Source organism: Neopelma chrysocephalum, unplaced genomic scaffold (assembly GCF_003984885.1).
Source record: "Neopelma chrysocephalum unplaced genomic scaffold, ASM398488v2 Primary Assembly neopelma1_23b, whole genome shotgun sequence".
Taxonomy (NCBI): Eukaryota; Metazoa; Chordata; class Aves; order Passeriformes; family Pipridae; genus Neopelma; species Neopelma chrysocephalum.
The window spans coordinates 9,737,745-9,754,061 of record NW_020897692.1 but is presented as its reverse complement, the minus strand read 5'-3'; the positions used below and the strand labels follow the sequence as shown (position 1 = coordinate 9,754,061).

At 40.4% G+C, this 16,317-nt stretch overlaps 1 protein-coding gene across 1 annotated transcript in view; it reads left to right on the top strand.

Moving 5' to 3' along the window:
• The first annotated feature begins 4,641 nt into the window (after positions 1-4,641).
• The window catches only part of SH3BGRL2 (SH3 domain binding glutamate rich protein like 2), a 40,812-nt gene continuing 29,136 nt past the window's right edge, over positions 4,642-16,317 (top strand). The window contains exon 1 of the mRNA XM_027696752.1: positions 4,642-4,800. Within this exon, the coding sequence (XP_027552553.1) occupies positions 4,756-4,800 (45 nt within the window). The 5' untranslated portion in view covers positions 4,642-4,755. The remainder of the gene's footprint in view (positions 4,801-16,317) is intronic.

Genomic DNA, 16,317 nt, shown 5'->3' with positions numbered 1-16,317 from the left:
CTCAAAGTCGTTCCAGCTCTGTCTCTTTCCAAGAGCCTACTTTAAGACGTGCTTTGTAGTAGCTTCAGAGTAATTCAAGTCAAAAGAGAAAAAGCTTTATCTTGGGACATTATCTCTAAAATCTGACCATGGGGAAAGCTAAGAAATGCTCTGAAATGTAAACCTCTGGCCACAGTGAAGGTTCTGGAAAAACAGAGTCTTGTGTGAATCTGAGCTTGTTATTGAGAGATGTTGGTAATAAAACATCCAAAGCATTTTTTCAAGGGACAGGGTGATCTTGACTAGGGGCTGCCTGTTGTGCATGTAGAAGAGGACTCATAATAGCATGTAAAGCACACAGCTGCAGGCATTAAGCACAACTGAGAAAATGTACCCTAGAGGTTTCTTTGTGATTAAAATGATACTTTAAAAATACAGTGGCTTCCAGGATGAATGCAGAGAATTGGGCTCCAAACACCATTATTTCATATGCTTTCAAGCTGTGTCTAGCAAAGTTGTTTATAGGCTATCAGCCACCACGCTGAGTGCCATTATGCAACAAGTGGAACAGTCTTGCACTTCCATTACATTACTTTGGCCATTTTGCATGGTTTAGAGCCTTTAGGTTATCTTTCTCTTGGATTCTGCAGTGAGAGCAGCTGATGATATTCTGTAGCTCTGTCGAGGCTGGAGCACTATGTTTTCTCTGCTGTTTTCTGCTCCCTACCATGACAGTCACATTTCTACCAAGGAAGATTGCTCAGAACAATCAGAGCTTTTAATGAAACTCTAAAACTGTAATTTTCTAAGTTTTGATAGTTAGCATTTTTAAAAAGTACTAAAGAATCCTTTAGAAATTTCAAGTATGTGGATTGTTGCAGAGTCTATGTGATCTTCCAGCTTAGCAACATTTCACAGAACCCAGAGAAGTAACTGATGGGTACCAACAACACAAAGACCAGAAAACTTCTAATATGCCTCGGACAGACTGTTCCTTTCAGGTGAGAAATGAAGCCATCTTAACCACTTTTTCAGTCCTGAACAAAATATTCTCTTTCTCCCATATTTTGCTCCTATCCCTGTTGTATCTTGCTATAAAATTCATCTTTTATCATAATTAGAATGTTCTTTGTCCAAAGATGTACTTTTATACTTCTGTTTTCACATACTTGTATGCCTTGGTTTTGTGTGTACTTTGTTACCTTAGCAGCAGTAAAGTTCTGTTTAATCTTCCATGAAGACCTGGCATAACAATGAATCATTCTTACCAAATCCTTAGAAACTACCCCGTGCCCCTCCTGTAAGGATTGGAAACTGCTCATAAATCATTTTAGCAATGTTTTTAATTTATTACACTTTCTCTACTTAACTAAATGTTTGTACCATTGTCTTCAAGCCTCTAGAACCGTACAATAGAAATGAAGTTAAAGTATGGCCTTAAATAAATGGCCTCAGGACATTTACCAGCAGCAGCTGCAGGACAGAGCATGATATCCAGTCTTAACCTGTACACCACCTGAAAGTGCAAAATGTCACATGATGCTGTCTGATTGGTTTTATCCTCCACAGAGTAATACTTCCCTGCTTAGGAGCCATGTAAAGTAAGAGGCTGCTCTACAAGCTTTAAAATCTTTAAGTGCTCAGTGTAATGTTTCTTTTTCCTAACTTTCTGGATTACTTCCACTATGAACTAGCTTCTTGATGTGTATGGATACACTAGCAAAAGAGAGAAATGAGAAAGCTGTCTGGATTTTCAATGCCTATGTTGCATCCAAATTGATACCAAGAAATTAGGAGTGCAAAAATTTTAGCCCAAAATATTATATATTTACTTATAAAAATTGAGAACTACAAGAAAATTCATTGAAATACAGATTTGTTCAAAATCTGCTTCAAAGGGTGTTTGAAAGGACACTTTAATTAGGTTGTTGCATTTTTGTCAAGTGGTTGAATGCAGGCAGGAAGCCCCCTGCTCTGCCTTTGATGGTGTCCCTAAACATGTGTGAAATAAGGATGCTGAAGCTTTGGCTAAAGCTGTGTCAAGTGTGATGGTTGGAAGAACTCCATGAGCTCTGACACTTTAGCTCAATTTGAGTCTATGAACTCTGGCCATGAGTTTAGCTGCTTAGACTCTGTTTTGAAACTCAAACTGTAGGAACCTCCTGACCTAAGGGCTACAGGAGCAAAAGGGAGAATCTAAAAACAAAAAGAAAAATGTATATTGCCTTGGCTGGCTACAGGTTAGTTTGGGGTATTTGAAATGGAATAGTGGGTCTGGATTCTTCTAACAGGTGATAGTTTTACCTTTTCGACTACCTCATTTTTTCCCCAGAGATTTTTGTGAATTTATGCAGCTCTGAAACACTTTCAAGTGAACTGAAATGAAAGTTGTTTGTTTTCCAGATAGGAAAGGAGACTAAATCTGTGGCTTTTGAAGGTTACAAAGTAGAGCATTCTTAAAAGGAGAGGAAACAACCTTTAAAATACCTTAGTTACAGTTTTTACAGTCCCATTAGAATTCTTAATTTTTTATTTACCTCTCATGCTTTTTCCAGTTAGTGCCATTGCCACATGGCTTCTCTAGGCTACTGGTTATGTGTCAAGGCTCTCTCTGATAGGTAGGAGCATCCTCTTCTTCTATTTACTGAGGGATAAAGATGCTCAGTAGCTTTCAGAATCAGAATTGCTATCATTTTTTTTTCTTTTTTTCCCCAGCTATATTTAAGAAATATATTAGGAAGCAGGAGTTATTAATATTACAGTTTAGTGCTACATATTAGTGCTTTGAGTGAATCACATACAACCAGCTGCAGTGAGTTGCCCCGATTCTATTTGTTTCATAAAATATGGCCAAAATTGAATATTAAAACCAATATTTTTAGTGGTGAGTAAACAGAGAAATAAGTAGGAAGTAAGCACGTCCATCTTTTAAAGAAAACTTAGAGAAACACAGGAAAATATGTTGTCAGAAATAATCCTGCTGTGTGAAGGAAATTCATTGAGTAAGGTAATGGGAATTTTCCAGCAAATTCCTATAATTACACACCTGTCACAGAATTTTAACAAGCTGTTTGGTGTTACCTTAAAAACCAACATAAAAAAAAGTTTGTCTCCTTTGCTCCTTTTGCTGAGCAGTCAGCAACAATCAAGCAGTAAACACTTGTTGGTCACTGGTTGGTGGTTCCCACAGTAAAAGTTATGCTCAAGTGAAGACAGGAGCGCCGAAGCCAGAAAATCTTAACCTTTGTACTTAAGTGTACTCTGAGAAAGTTTACTCTTTTTTTCAACAAGCACTCTCATGAAAACAAAGTAATGGGTATCTATAAATCTTTGCAGGATTGGTAATTGAATTCACTTTTTAGGATTGGACTTTATATTGCTGACATTAAGCTCCACTCCAGAGGACAGTGAAGTCAGCGTAAAGCTTCCCAATGACTTCCACAAGGTAAATCAAGCTCAATGTGAGCACTGAGCATTTTATGGGTCTTGCTAGGTACCTTCTTCAAGACCTGCAGGATTTCAAAACAAATGATCAACATTAAAATGTAAAGAAAGTTTTAGGGACATATTTAGCAGCAAGTCAAGGTCTGTGCTTAGTCTGGACGGTGGAAGATCATTGAGGGCAGTGGCAATGCAAAGGTGTGAAGGAGGCTGACACCATGCACTTTAGAATTGGGGTGAAATGGTTGAAAGGGAGAGTTTAGTCAGAGGAAACAAGTAACCATCTGGCTGCATGTAGAGAAGTAAGAAGATGAGGGTTACAACTGTAGTAACATGTGTAAGGCTGCCAGCTATGCGGTTCTTAGACTTTAAATAAAGGCAGGCTGCGTCCTCACAGACCCAAAAGCTGATGAGGGCTGTAGGGATTCCCCTTGGTCCTTTGCAGATGAGCTGACTGACGAAGGGTTATTTGGGGTTATCTGCTTATCCCTTTGATTAATAACATCTGTTCCACGGCTGACAATATTGGGAACCGTACATCTATACCAGAGAATGAAAACGGGCAGCACCGTTTAACTCCTTTGGGATGTATGGTGTAGGACAGCTCTCTTGCCCAGTGGCCTACTCACCTTGTGTTGTCCCTCTAGCTTGCCTCGACAGGGATACCTGCCCAGAACGGCTTCATTTTCCACCCCTTTGCCACAGTAAGCAGCGACCAGCGGAGCCAGACCTGGCCCCAGTGGAGCAGAGCTGACAGCTCCGCACGGGGCAGGAGGACCAGGAGCAGCCTGAGTTGTGAGCGAGGAGCAGCCCTCTTGGCGGGGTGGGTCAATTTCACACGTTATTCACCGCGACCTGGGAGCAGCGCACTTGAGGGGCGGCGCAAGCCCCTCTTATCCTCCAAAGGCGCCCGTGGCACCGAGCAGTCCCGGGCGCTGGGCACGGCAGCTGGATGCGGGCAGGCTGCCGCTCGCCTCCCTTTCCCCGGCAGGCAGGCGCGGGCAGGCTGCCTCCCACACCCGTCCTGCGGCTGTCCCCGCCCGGGCAGGACTACAGCGCCCGTCGGTCCCTGCGCGCCGCCCCCACATTGCCGCCTCTCGCCGCTATCGCCTGCCTCCTGCCAGCCGGGAGCCGGACCCGGCTCACCGAGGGGGGCTGCGGCCGCCAGGCAGGGCAAGGCAGAGCAGGGCGGGGGTGCTGCGGGCGGTGGCCGCCCTCGGGGGCGGTGGCGGGGTGGAGCCGGGCGGCCCCGGCCCCATCTGTGCGGGGGAGCGGCTCCTGCAGCCTCGCTGCCCCGTCCCGTCCGCTCCCGCCGCGGCGGCTCATGAGGTGAAGATGGTGATCCGCGTCTTCATCGCCTCCTCCTCGGGCTCGGTCGCGGTGAGTGGGGGCAAGCGGCGGGGAGGTGGGAGGGAGGGAGGGGAGCGGAGCGGAGCGGAGCGGAGCGGGGCCGCCGCAGTCAGAGCTCAGCCTGCGGGACTGGTGCTGCGCGGGGCTGGAGCCGCCGCTCGCCCGCCCCGCGGCTGCCGAGCCTGCCCTCGGCTCCCAGCCTTCGTCCCGCACGCCGACACGGACCCGAGACCTGAGAGTGCGTCCGTGGGCTGTCCTGGAGCGCCGGGCTGAATTCACCAGGGTTGCGTGTGCGTTGGGGAGGAAAAAGACAAGTATCCCCCCAAGATTGCCAGAGCTTAAACTAGTTCATAAATTGTCTTTGGCAAATCAAGCACCCCGAAACCCCTTTGTAGGGGGCAAACCTTGGGCGTGTTTAAAGGGTCTTAAAGGTGATTAAACAGGGCTAAACTTGCCCGCTTGGGAGGCGGTCAGCAGGGGAGACCGCCCCGAGGGGCGCCGAGCCCGGGCAGGTACGGTGCCTTGGTGCCTGCACCGCTGCGGGATGAACAGATAAATACAAGGAGAGCCCAGGGACAGGCTTCAGGCCACCAGCACGTCTCTGCATTAAGAAATACTCTGGAAGAGGTACAGTTCCTTTCAAACTCGTTTTTGAAAGACATCACTGCGTTCGCTGTTTAATTGAAACTCATACATCATACATAATTGAGTTAATTAGGCATGTGACCTATGAATTTCCATATTTTCATATAGAGCAACAGTTTTCCATTAAGGAAATCTGGGTGTTAGTGTTCTACTAAATTTGTTCTTTAATGACAAACATCAGAAGGATTTAAATATAATTGATGTTCTTTATGCTTCAGCAGTGAGGGCAATGGCATTTTTTGCATTGCAGAAGGATGTAGCACTGAATTTTCCCATCTGAAGATTTACTGTGTGTTCACTTCCTCCAGCCTTTTACTCTGCGGTACTAGTTTTCAGTTCAGTGGCATGATGACAGGTATATGTTCTGATATGTTTTGGCATGAAGTGTTCAAAATGCTTAGTGGCTGCATTACAGCTAATAAAAACTAATTATCCATTTGAGTAGCCAACTGAGTAAACAGAGTGTCTTCAGAACTCTATAATCCAGGTCCATCAAGCATCCATAAGTGAAACATCTTCTTCCCCACATGGGCAGTTATTTCACGCTGTGGTAGCTTAGTATTGCTAGGTTTAGTTTCTGTTTCATGCCTCATAGGTTGAACATTAATGCATAGGTTCGTATTTTGTTTTTGTTGAAGCCGTAGAAAAGGGCCACATAGCTAACTCACCCACATGTCCAGTCTGCAAGGAGGTTATTGACAGGGGTTTTTGGTTCTGCTCTCTCCGTACCCTGGCTGTCTGCAAGGTACATATCCTGTTAACAGCAGCAATATAACCCTCTTAAGTATCTATTAACCCAACAAACCAAATCTGAATTTGACAATCAATTTAATTTGCACATTAGTGCACTTGCTGACTTTTTTTCTTGGTTGGACAACAAGAAAATGATATGTAATACGGGTAACAGTTTGCATGCTGGTGATAGTGAACTTTCTTCATCTAGACAGCAGTACATCTGAGTACAGCCTAGCCAGAGAAGAACAGATTATTTAGTGATTGAAGGTACTGTTATACAGGACAAGAGCTGTGACATCTCTTTTCTGTCAATTTTTCTTCATCTGTGTTATCACAGCATTTAAGAGCTTTCATTATGGGCTAGGTTCCTGCTGTTCTCAGTGTCATATCATGGAGGCTTTTTTTCTGTGAGCTTTGCAGGGAGTGTCTGTAGGTCCTGGCTAAGTGATAGAGGAAAATGAAAAAGAAAAAACTAATACTAGCTGGTTATGTGGGAATCTGCATCTGGAGAAAAAGGTGGTTATTATATTGTATTGCATGTCTGTAAACATGGAAGTTTTAAACTTATTTTCATTCTCCTGGAATTAAACTTTAGTGTAAGGAAACAAAGTGTTTGAGTATCTAATTCCTTGTCATCTCCTCCAGCCTTCAGCACGACTACATCAGCTGTTTTTTGGGATCCTGTGCAATTCATGAGACAGGATGATTTCCCTGTCTAGAGAAATGAGTATCCCTTATCGATCCTACTCTGTCTCCTGCTAAAAATGGTGTCACAATCCATGATTTAATTTCTACCTGTAGGTCAACCTGAGTCAAATTGTAATCTAGCTGCTAGTGAGAGTGGATGTTTCTCAGATTAGTATCTGACCTGCTGTAATTGACCAAAAACTTCTATATGTAATACTGGCTGATAAACAAAAAGCAATGTTGTTGTGACACAATTCACTTTCCTAATCTCACTACACATGCTTTGTTAAATTACTTTTTATTTTAAAATAAAAAGTCCATGTAGACTCTAGGGTAAGCTTTTGTTTTGGCAAATATAGTGAGCTAAACTCTTTGTGTATGACTCCTTTTGAAATCTTCAGAATACTGAGGTCAAATGATAGGCATTTGGCTGAAATATTCCTGAGAAATATACTGGGTATGTAGTATATAACCAGGCTTCAGTCAGCGCAGGATTCAGTTTGCATAAATATAACTTCCTCTGGAAACTACTAAAATATTTATTGATCTCGATACTTAGTGTAATTTCTTTTGTGAGAAAGAAGATAAAAATATGCAATTATCATACATAAGTCTAAGAGATAAGTGCACATAGTGTTTTTAGGGGTCATTCAGAAGAATGAGAAAAGGAAATAATTGGAGTAGATGAGAAGGAGCCAAGAATAACATGAATTTTCCCTTCATTTCGTCTTGGAGTTCTCCCTGCAACATCTTCCAAATATCTGAAGGTTCTTAGACCCTCAAGAGGTTACTGGTAATAACTGGTTTTTTTGTGTTTTTGTTTTGTTTTGTTTGATTTTTTTTTTAATAGAAGCTGTGAGTATAAACTCCTCATGAGCTTAAAGTAGCTCACAGATCCCAAAACCTAGTTGTTGCTTGAGTGAAAACATTGATTTTCAGTGTTTAGGGAAGCTGGACTGTGGTTTTAGCCCATAGGGACGCTGTAGACAAGTTTCTGAAACCTTCTTGTGAGAAGGGAGGAGAGAGGCATTGTGTGTGTGTGTGTACATTTCTGAATAACCTCGTGTTGTTTGAAGCATGCATTAGGCAGATCCGATTGAATCACAATGTGAAGCCTCTGAATAGGCAGGCAGGCATGTTTCTACAAGCCTTACGTCTCCTACTTTTTCTGACCTGAATTTCTACTTGTGTTGGTAAGCTATGTCTTGAATTCCAAGCACTTCTTTGTAGGGCTGGGGAGACAGGCTTTGCTACTCCTCCCTGATAAGGACATTCAATGTTCTTTTGTGCCTAGGAGAAAGGTTATTTTTAAAGTAGCCTTTGCTTTTCTCCCTCAGCAGTGCTTCACTGTTTTCAGGAAATAGCTTATGTCCATGTTTTTCACCAAATCATTCCTAGGTGACTGTAATTTTATTTGTTTCACTTTTCCGAGTCTATTAATAAAAATTTACATTTGTGCTACCATACTATGTATTGACTCATAGTTAAATGGTTTTCAGTGTTTCAAAGCAGCTCTACCTTTGTCAGGAAGCTGGTAGCATGAGCTAAGTAACTCTATGTCTGGAATTCTTACAATTATCTAGAAATACCAAACCAGAGAAGACTTCAGTCTTGCAGTCAGAGGACTGAGGATCATGTAAGGGGAATATCGTTGAAGAGCTTTCAAATAATGGAGAAACTTCAAACAACTGCCTCACTTGTACTTTCTCCTTTGTGGTTTTTATTTATTGAAACTTCACCTGTTAAGCTGGACAGATAATGTAGGGAAGTTAGTGGAATAATGACACAGTGGGCAGAATCTACTCTGACTAGTGAGAGATGTGAACACACAAAAATGTCAATGGGAAAGCGTTTCACAAGGTGAGAAGAACACATCACTGAAATGAATTCCATTTAGTGTACAAGGGCAAGTGCTGCTCAACCACATTCTCCATGAAAACATGTTTAGAGGGACAGGAGGGTTTTAGAAGGAACAGCAACGACTTGAAAAGAATAGACTTTTTTTAAATGACCAAAACTTGGACTTTGACTCTTGCTACTGAAGAGAATTATGGATTTTTTTACTAGGAAGCTTGATAAGTGCAGTTACAGTTAAATTGTTTCTACAGCAAATATTGGGTTTATGAGACTAAAGCTTGGGTTTTGTTTAAGCGTATTATGGAGGTCAAACAAGTTGGATTTTTCGTTTCCTGGAATGATTTTAAATCACATTATAAAACATTGGAATGTCAGAATAATTACAGTCAAGTTTGTTTGGTTCACATGTTGTTGGGTAATGTAATGAAGACAAATACAGCGCTAGCATTCTTAAGGCTGAGCTGGTCTCCTATCAGTGGTGAATTTCAACTCCACCCATGTTTGTACAAAGTCACTGTACTTCAACATTTCTTGTAGCACTTCTCAGGAATATTGTGCATCTCATAGAGTGGGGTGGAATAAGTTAACTTATAATATGTCACTTTTAGAATATCCACCATCTAACTTTTTTTTTTTTCTTCTCTGCACCCCAAAAGCACAACAGTCAAATTTGAAAGTGATTTGATTGAGTGATTTAAGTGCCTTTCGTGAAAACAGTTAGTTATGGTGGTGATTTGCAGGAATTTACAATTTATTGCATGTGATTTACAGAAGTTCAACTACCTATAATATAAAATAATAATATTTGCAAATTATAAACATTATCATGATTTTTTAAGTTTATAATTTAGTAAAATCAGAGCAACAAGTAAGTTAGCTTTTCAGAATTGAGACAGTCTTTACAGTTAGAAGTGATCCTGCAATATTTACTTGGGAAGTAGCAGTAAATTCTTAACCACTGAATTGCCTAACATGTCAGCATGCCGAGGGTACACCTGTTGGGTTGGATCTTCAAAGCCTGATTTATGAATCCCACATGAACATCGTACTTTGTCGCCTCACTTGGTCAAGATGGTGCTTTTGGTTGTGCACCTACAGATCAGTGCTGTAACCACAGCAGTGATACTGGATGAAAAAAGCTGGATCCTTGCTCAGTCACTGGACACATCATGTGTATCCATGTCTTGGACATTAGCAATTATATCATGCCCGTAGGAGAGATCTGGAGACTTTCTCGATTTAGTCCCTTTGACTGACACAATTAGTTCCCTCATCCTTCCTCAAGTTTCTTATTGTCAGGTCAGTTGTCTCATATTCCTCTTTGCTGGCTTCTGTCAGTCCCATTTTGCAGGGCTATGATAAAGGGGGCCTGAGAGCCTCACTCATGACTGTGGATTCTTTGAGGCAGGGAGGTCAGTGCTGGTTTTTACCTTTGGCTAGTTTTCACCTTAAGGGCTGATTGTCTGTGGATCTAGGTTTCAAGTCTGTATTCCAAATAAGTCTAAATTCTAGTTAATTCTCCTGCCTTGTGATAGAGAGAACTGTGAGCCTCTGAACAGCAGCTTAGATAGCTCAACGAACATGTTCAGGAGGGAGCTGAGTGAGAGCCCTAGTCACAAGGATGCAGGTGGAATTTGTGTGTGGTATTCAGTACCTAACAGTTGCACCATTCTTGTATGCTCTAGTGCTTTTCAAATATTTACATTTCTTCTTGGCAGATAAAGTATGTCAGAAATAATGCTACCTTGAAGTAGCACTGTGGACTACACAGTGTCATGAGCAGTAGGACAGTTACTGACCTTTGATTACAGTTGTAGCTGTAATAAAATTTCAAAGGAGGTGTTGTTCTGACTGGGTTTAAGAAAACTTTTCCCCTTTGTTTTTCTATAGAGTACAGCAGTGTCAAAGTGCAAGTCCCCAGATGGGCATACTTTGCTGATGGTGGCCTGTTCTCCTTAATTTTTCACCCATATCGTCAAAGCCTAGAAATTCTGTTTCCTGACCCTGACCATAGTGTCAGTGATCACTGGATGTCACATATAATTGAATTTGAATATATTAATGAAAAAGAATATTGAAATAATAACTAACTTGTATGCAATTTATTAGTACAAATTACTTTTGGAATGCTTTTATTTTCCATATTGTTTTGCAAAATGGAAATGAATTTGGGCACATAACTGTCTAGAGAAGGAAAGGCAGAGATTGAAGTGTTTGCAGTTCTTTGCTTGTCCTCATTTTGTTGTCTGACAGAAGTACACCAGCATATAAACTGTCACATTTACAGTTGTCATTGTCACATTATTCTCTGCCAACATTGCTCCTGCAGAGCATAACTCCAGCTGAGATGTGAGGCTGGTGTCTCCCATGCTGGAACACTTTGGGTCACTGCACCTGCTTGTTTCAGTGCTGCTGAAATGAAGATCCTGGTAGCAGCAACTTTAATCTGGTGAATTCCAATTGAAAGCAGCATGTTTTCCATATGCAGCCTACTGCATGCTGAATGTCTGGTTTCTTGTCACTACAAGGGTAGCTCAGCCAAGGGACAATGAGCTGCATTTCACTACATTTTGGCATCACAGAACTGCTTTCCCAAAATTTGTTCAGCTATCCCTCTGTAAACCTAGGTCAGATATTTGCTTCCTCTATAGACCTTTTTTTCCCCCAGGAAGTATTATTTGGGCAAAATATGCTAAGCACTAGAGGTTTGGGTGGTGGGTTTTTTGTTTGTTTGGTGTTTTTTGTTTGTTTTTTTTTTTTTTTTAAATGAGCTAAATATCTATGTAAAAAGAGATATTAAAGAAGATATTGAATTAAAGTCACTGCTGGACTAATGTGAATCCTGTGATCTGCAGTCATGTACTAGGTTGTGGTGTTTAGTGTAGTAAATTCATGTAAGATGTGATCCAAAGTTTGTTGAAATTGGTGAAAACATCTTCATTGACTGACTGGGCTTTTGTTCAGGCTGGATGATTTCCATGCTTATCATTAAACCCAAAATGGTGTCTCACGTGTGAAAAGTTCAGGACTTTAATAATGTGTATTGTTCTGAAATTTTTTTTTCATGCCTATAAGAGATAAAATGCTGCTGGCTCCAACTTGGAATTGCTCAAGTATGTCTGCAACATTACATGTCCTCATTAACACTAAGGAGGCATGAACATCAGGATATAATCTACCTAAAATGAAAGAACTAGCTTGTTGGTAGAAGGGTTGTATTGGACTCCTAAGCCTCTGTCCTTTGGCAAACCATAGCGACTGAGTACCAGCTACATGTTTTACAGTCCGCATTCTAGGCAAGAGAGCTGAATTTCCTGAATCTCCACCTTCTGGTGGACAGAAAGGCTAGAAACAAATAAATAGCTCCTGCAAAGTTATGTCTCTCTTTTATTACTGAATACTTTCCCATTTTTAAGGTTTAAGGACATATAGGTAAAATCCAAGAAAAGTAAAAGTTTACTAGGCAAACTTACCTGATAGTGCCAAAGCCCAGCAAATCTTGCCAATGCAATGGGACGGTATTTATTCAGAATAAACTACCTTTCTTAGTACTTGTAAGAGCTTGAAAAAAAATCCTATATTTTAATGGATACATTAAATATTCTGGTTCTAATAGTCTTGCTAAAAATGAAGTATACTGCTAAGTCCATTACACTTGCTATATGAATGCTTTTGGTTTTAATTTAAATACAAGCAAAACTTAAGTCTATAATTCAACATGTTTCAGCTGACCACTGTTAGATTCTCTCTGGTACTCTTCTGTACTATCCATTTCCCAGTGTAATTATTTCAGACAGTTTATACTTCTGTTTATCCAATACGGGAAATGTAGAAGAAATTGTTAGTTTTGGAAAAATAGTCAGCATTTAAGGAAGTTCTTCATCGTATAAAATCATTATCACCTTTGTCTTTAGCAATTTGAATGGAACTTGGAGATAAAGAATTGTCACTTTACTGGTAACCAATGTATCTCCTTATTAGCAGGTACACTAAGGGCAACAGCTTCCTCAGCTGCAGCCTCAAGTGTTGATCCCCTAAGGGAGTCTCTCCAGAAGGAAATGCTGCTATCTGTGTTTTGCTTAAAGTGTGTAAGCTTGCTAAGAGGAGTAATGAACACAGAAATGCTGAATTTTGTAGAATCTATTTCTAGTTGAAATCTACTGTATCTAACATTCCAGTATGTCAGTGTTTTTTAGCAGCTTAATTTTTAAATAAGTTTTACAGAAGATAGTTAACGTTTTGCAAGTCCCTTAAGTTGGTAAATTTCCTTCCTGGCAAGGTAAGGGGATATCTAGAGGCAGCAGTAGTGTTTCTTACCTGTGGCTGGCAATGGAAAAAGTCTGCAGTTAGCTGCAAAAGTTCAAAAAGCTTCTGAGTTACTAAGTAGCCATGAGATTGTTTCTGTAATCATCTCTCCTGGGGTTGGTATATTGTTTGGTTGGCACCCACTAGGTGGGCAAGTTGAGTCAATTCAGAAACTTAAGTCACTGTTGACTGTTATTTCTGAAAACATCAAATTTTAGTGTGACTCATGTAGGTGAGCAAAATGTGACCTGATCTTTCTAGAAGTGACTCAAAGTTGTTGGTGAGTGGGCAGAAGGGGTGACAGATACAAACATTGTACAGGCAATTAATTTAATGTAGTTTGTCTCATAGCAAGAGAGCGTGCATATAAAGCTTCCTTTCTTTTCTTGTATAGGCTTTAGACCTCCATCTGTCAAGTATTTTAGGGTGAAATCTTTTAATTATTTTGTTCAAAGCTGTGACAGTGCTTCCATTCAGGTATGCTGCTTTACCGTAAGAGATATTTGTCACCATTCTGAAGGGGCTGAGTCTAAAGTATGTGGATATCCTTCTTTTGGGGTGAAAAGAGCTACAGTGATGAGGAACTTTCTCAAAACCAAGTTATTTCTATCTCATTAGCGGGGGAAGAGAAAATCAGTTTGATTTTACATCAGTAAACAAGCTTATTTAGTCTAGATTTAGTATTGTACTTTACTATAAACTAATTGAATTTGGCACAGAGAAAAGGGATTAACTGTCTTGCTAGCTGATTTATGAAGAGCTCTTAGGAGATGCAGGTTGTTCAGTGAGTCACATGAATCATCACAGCATGCCCTTCTGTTGCTGCCCATCTCCCTTGTGTAGGACAGACCTTGCCTTCACAGTTTAGAGTTCCAGGATTTGTTTCGCTGTTCTATCTCTGGATAACTAATCTCCACCCTTCCTACTAAGACAATGTGGAAAAACACAAAATGTTTCTCATTTTACTGCAAGGAATAAACTTGCAGAAGTTAACACCTGGGAGTGACCTTTCTATATGTATTAACCTGTATTTTGTTTGAATATACATATGTAGAAATGTACTTTTGCATACACACATACATATGGAGAAAGAGAGATATCTCTATATATATGGAGATAAATATATATGGTTATGTATATATATACAGAGTATGTTATGTATGTTTATATCTGTGTATATGTGTGCATGTAGGTATGTTTCTTAACCTTGGAATCACCGATAGATACTAATTATCACTCAGTAAAAAGTAAACCACTGATTTTTGCATGCTCAGAAGAGAAATAAAAAGTTCTGGTGCATTGGTTACTCAAGATATATCAGGATCTGTCAGGGCTGTGTCAAAAATGCCTGGTATCTGTCTTCTGTGTAAGCTAGAGTACTGAAATCATGGTGCTTGCTCAGCTATCTCTGTTATTCCACGTCTGGCCTATATTTAAAAGCTTTACTTCCGTAACTTATTTCAGATAATGAGGTGTTTACAAAATATCAAAATAACTATACCAGTGTAAGATACCCACCAATATAATTGTGATGGCTAATGGGGACATGCAGTAGCATAAATATTTCCCTTCCTACCTAGGAAAATGGTAACATGAGTGTAAACAATGTTTTGAGGATTTTTATCTGACAGCTTTCACGGGGCTATTGGAGGCAATTGAAGACCTTAGTGCTGATAACTTCTAAGTTGCTCTTCTGCCTGTTGCAGAGCTCCAGGACAGAACACGTACCTGCAGTGTTCTGCAGTGCTCTGCAGTGCTCTTTGTCACAGCCTTGAGCATTTGCCTTAATGAATGCGAAGATGGACTAGTGATACATTGACCCATGAAACTGAGCATCTGCAGCACCAGGCCATGTCCAGTTTTCTCACTCTTGCAGGAGTGATGATAACTTTTGGCAAGCTTCTACTTGTGATAAAACCTTAAATAACCATGGTTTGTGGTTTTCTGAATGTCTCGTTTCATGGCACTGTTCTGTTGCAAACTGCCAGCAGGCTTACCCTCAGAGCTTTTTTTTGTAGGCAGAGCCCTGAAACCACAAACTTGTATTTCATGTTAAATGGAAATCAAAGCATGATTGTGTATGTTCCCTTCACACATGCTAAAAAGTTTTTCCTGTTGGCTTTTGGATTTTTATGTTTTTACAAAAAGGCAGAACATTGTTTACTTTCATATGGCCCATCGAGATTCTTTTCACCAATCCATGTTATGCAGGTCCTGTGAATTGACTGGATAGATCCCAGTTTAAGCAAGAGAATGTGACTCAGTAAAAAATTCATCAGAATTTAACAGTGGAAATTCTATCACAACTTTCACAAGTTTGTTTTGTGTCCTGGCACTTTCACATGCTGCAGAGGATGATATTGGGTATTATCAGTGCTATTAAATCCTTTGAGTGATTATTTGGAAAAATTTAATAGTAACATTACAAATCAAATTTCTTGATTATGGAATTGGGGTCTGTGTTTTTTAGAGAAAGGCAAATGAATTTTTGTGTGTCTTCATTTGAAAGGAAGCTTCCTTTGCTTTGTTGAACAATAGAACATCAGCAACTGAAACCTGTCATTATGTTGCTGCAGGGATAATAGTGAAATTATCCCTGTCTAATCTAAAGAAATGCAATTCAAGTATGCATTAAACCTTTGATCTGGATCTACATCTCCTAAGATCAGACAGTCTTCCTGAAACATCTCTAATTGAGTGATCTGATATGTGTATATAGAAGCAGAGATAGGAGTGGCATTTGAAGGATTTAAATAGCATCACATTTTTCAGTAGGAACCTCCTAGGAAGCTAAAGTTGGTTAGAAAGAAGATACAAATCCAGTCTTTGATCAAACAATACAGCTGCTATGAAGGCCCTGATGCACAAGCAGTCCCATCCTGCTCAGTGAAACTGGGTTGCCTGCAGCATGGTCTGTTTTCTGGTAAAGGTTCCCAGCATCAGACCCCAGGGTATGAAAATCTACGGGTTTATGCAGAGTGGTATTCAGTGATAACTTTGGCTATGTGGAGGTGACTCCTGTTGACCTTACAGGAAATGTGTTTGCAGTTTATGGGATAATAATCAGATGGCTGCTGTGTTTGGGGATGCAGCTAGTCACTAAGAAATGGGTCTGCAGAAGTATGAAAGAAAAGAGAATTTACAGATATGGAGCACGAAGAACACATAAGCTACATGGATATAGCTGCATTTGTTGAAAGAGAAATAATGTTAACATTTATTAATAAAGTTAGAAGCCTTGTTCTGCTCAGTTGAGTCAAAGATAATTTTGTTACTGATCTGAATAATAGCAGTGGCAGTCAGCCTTGGTTTAGAGAA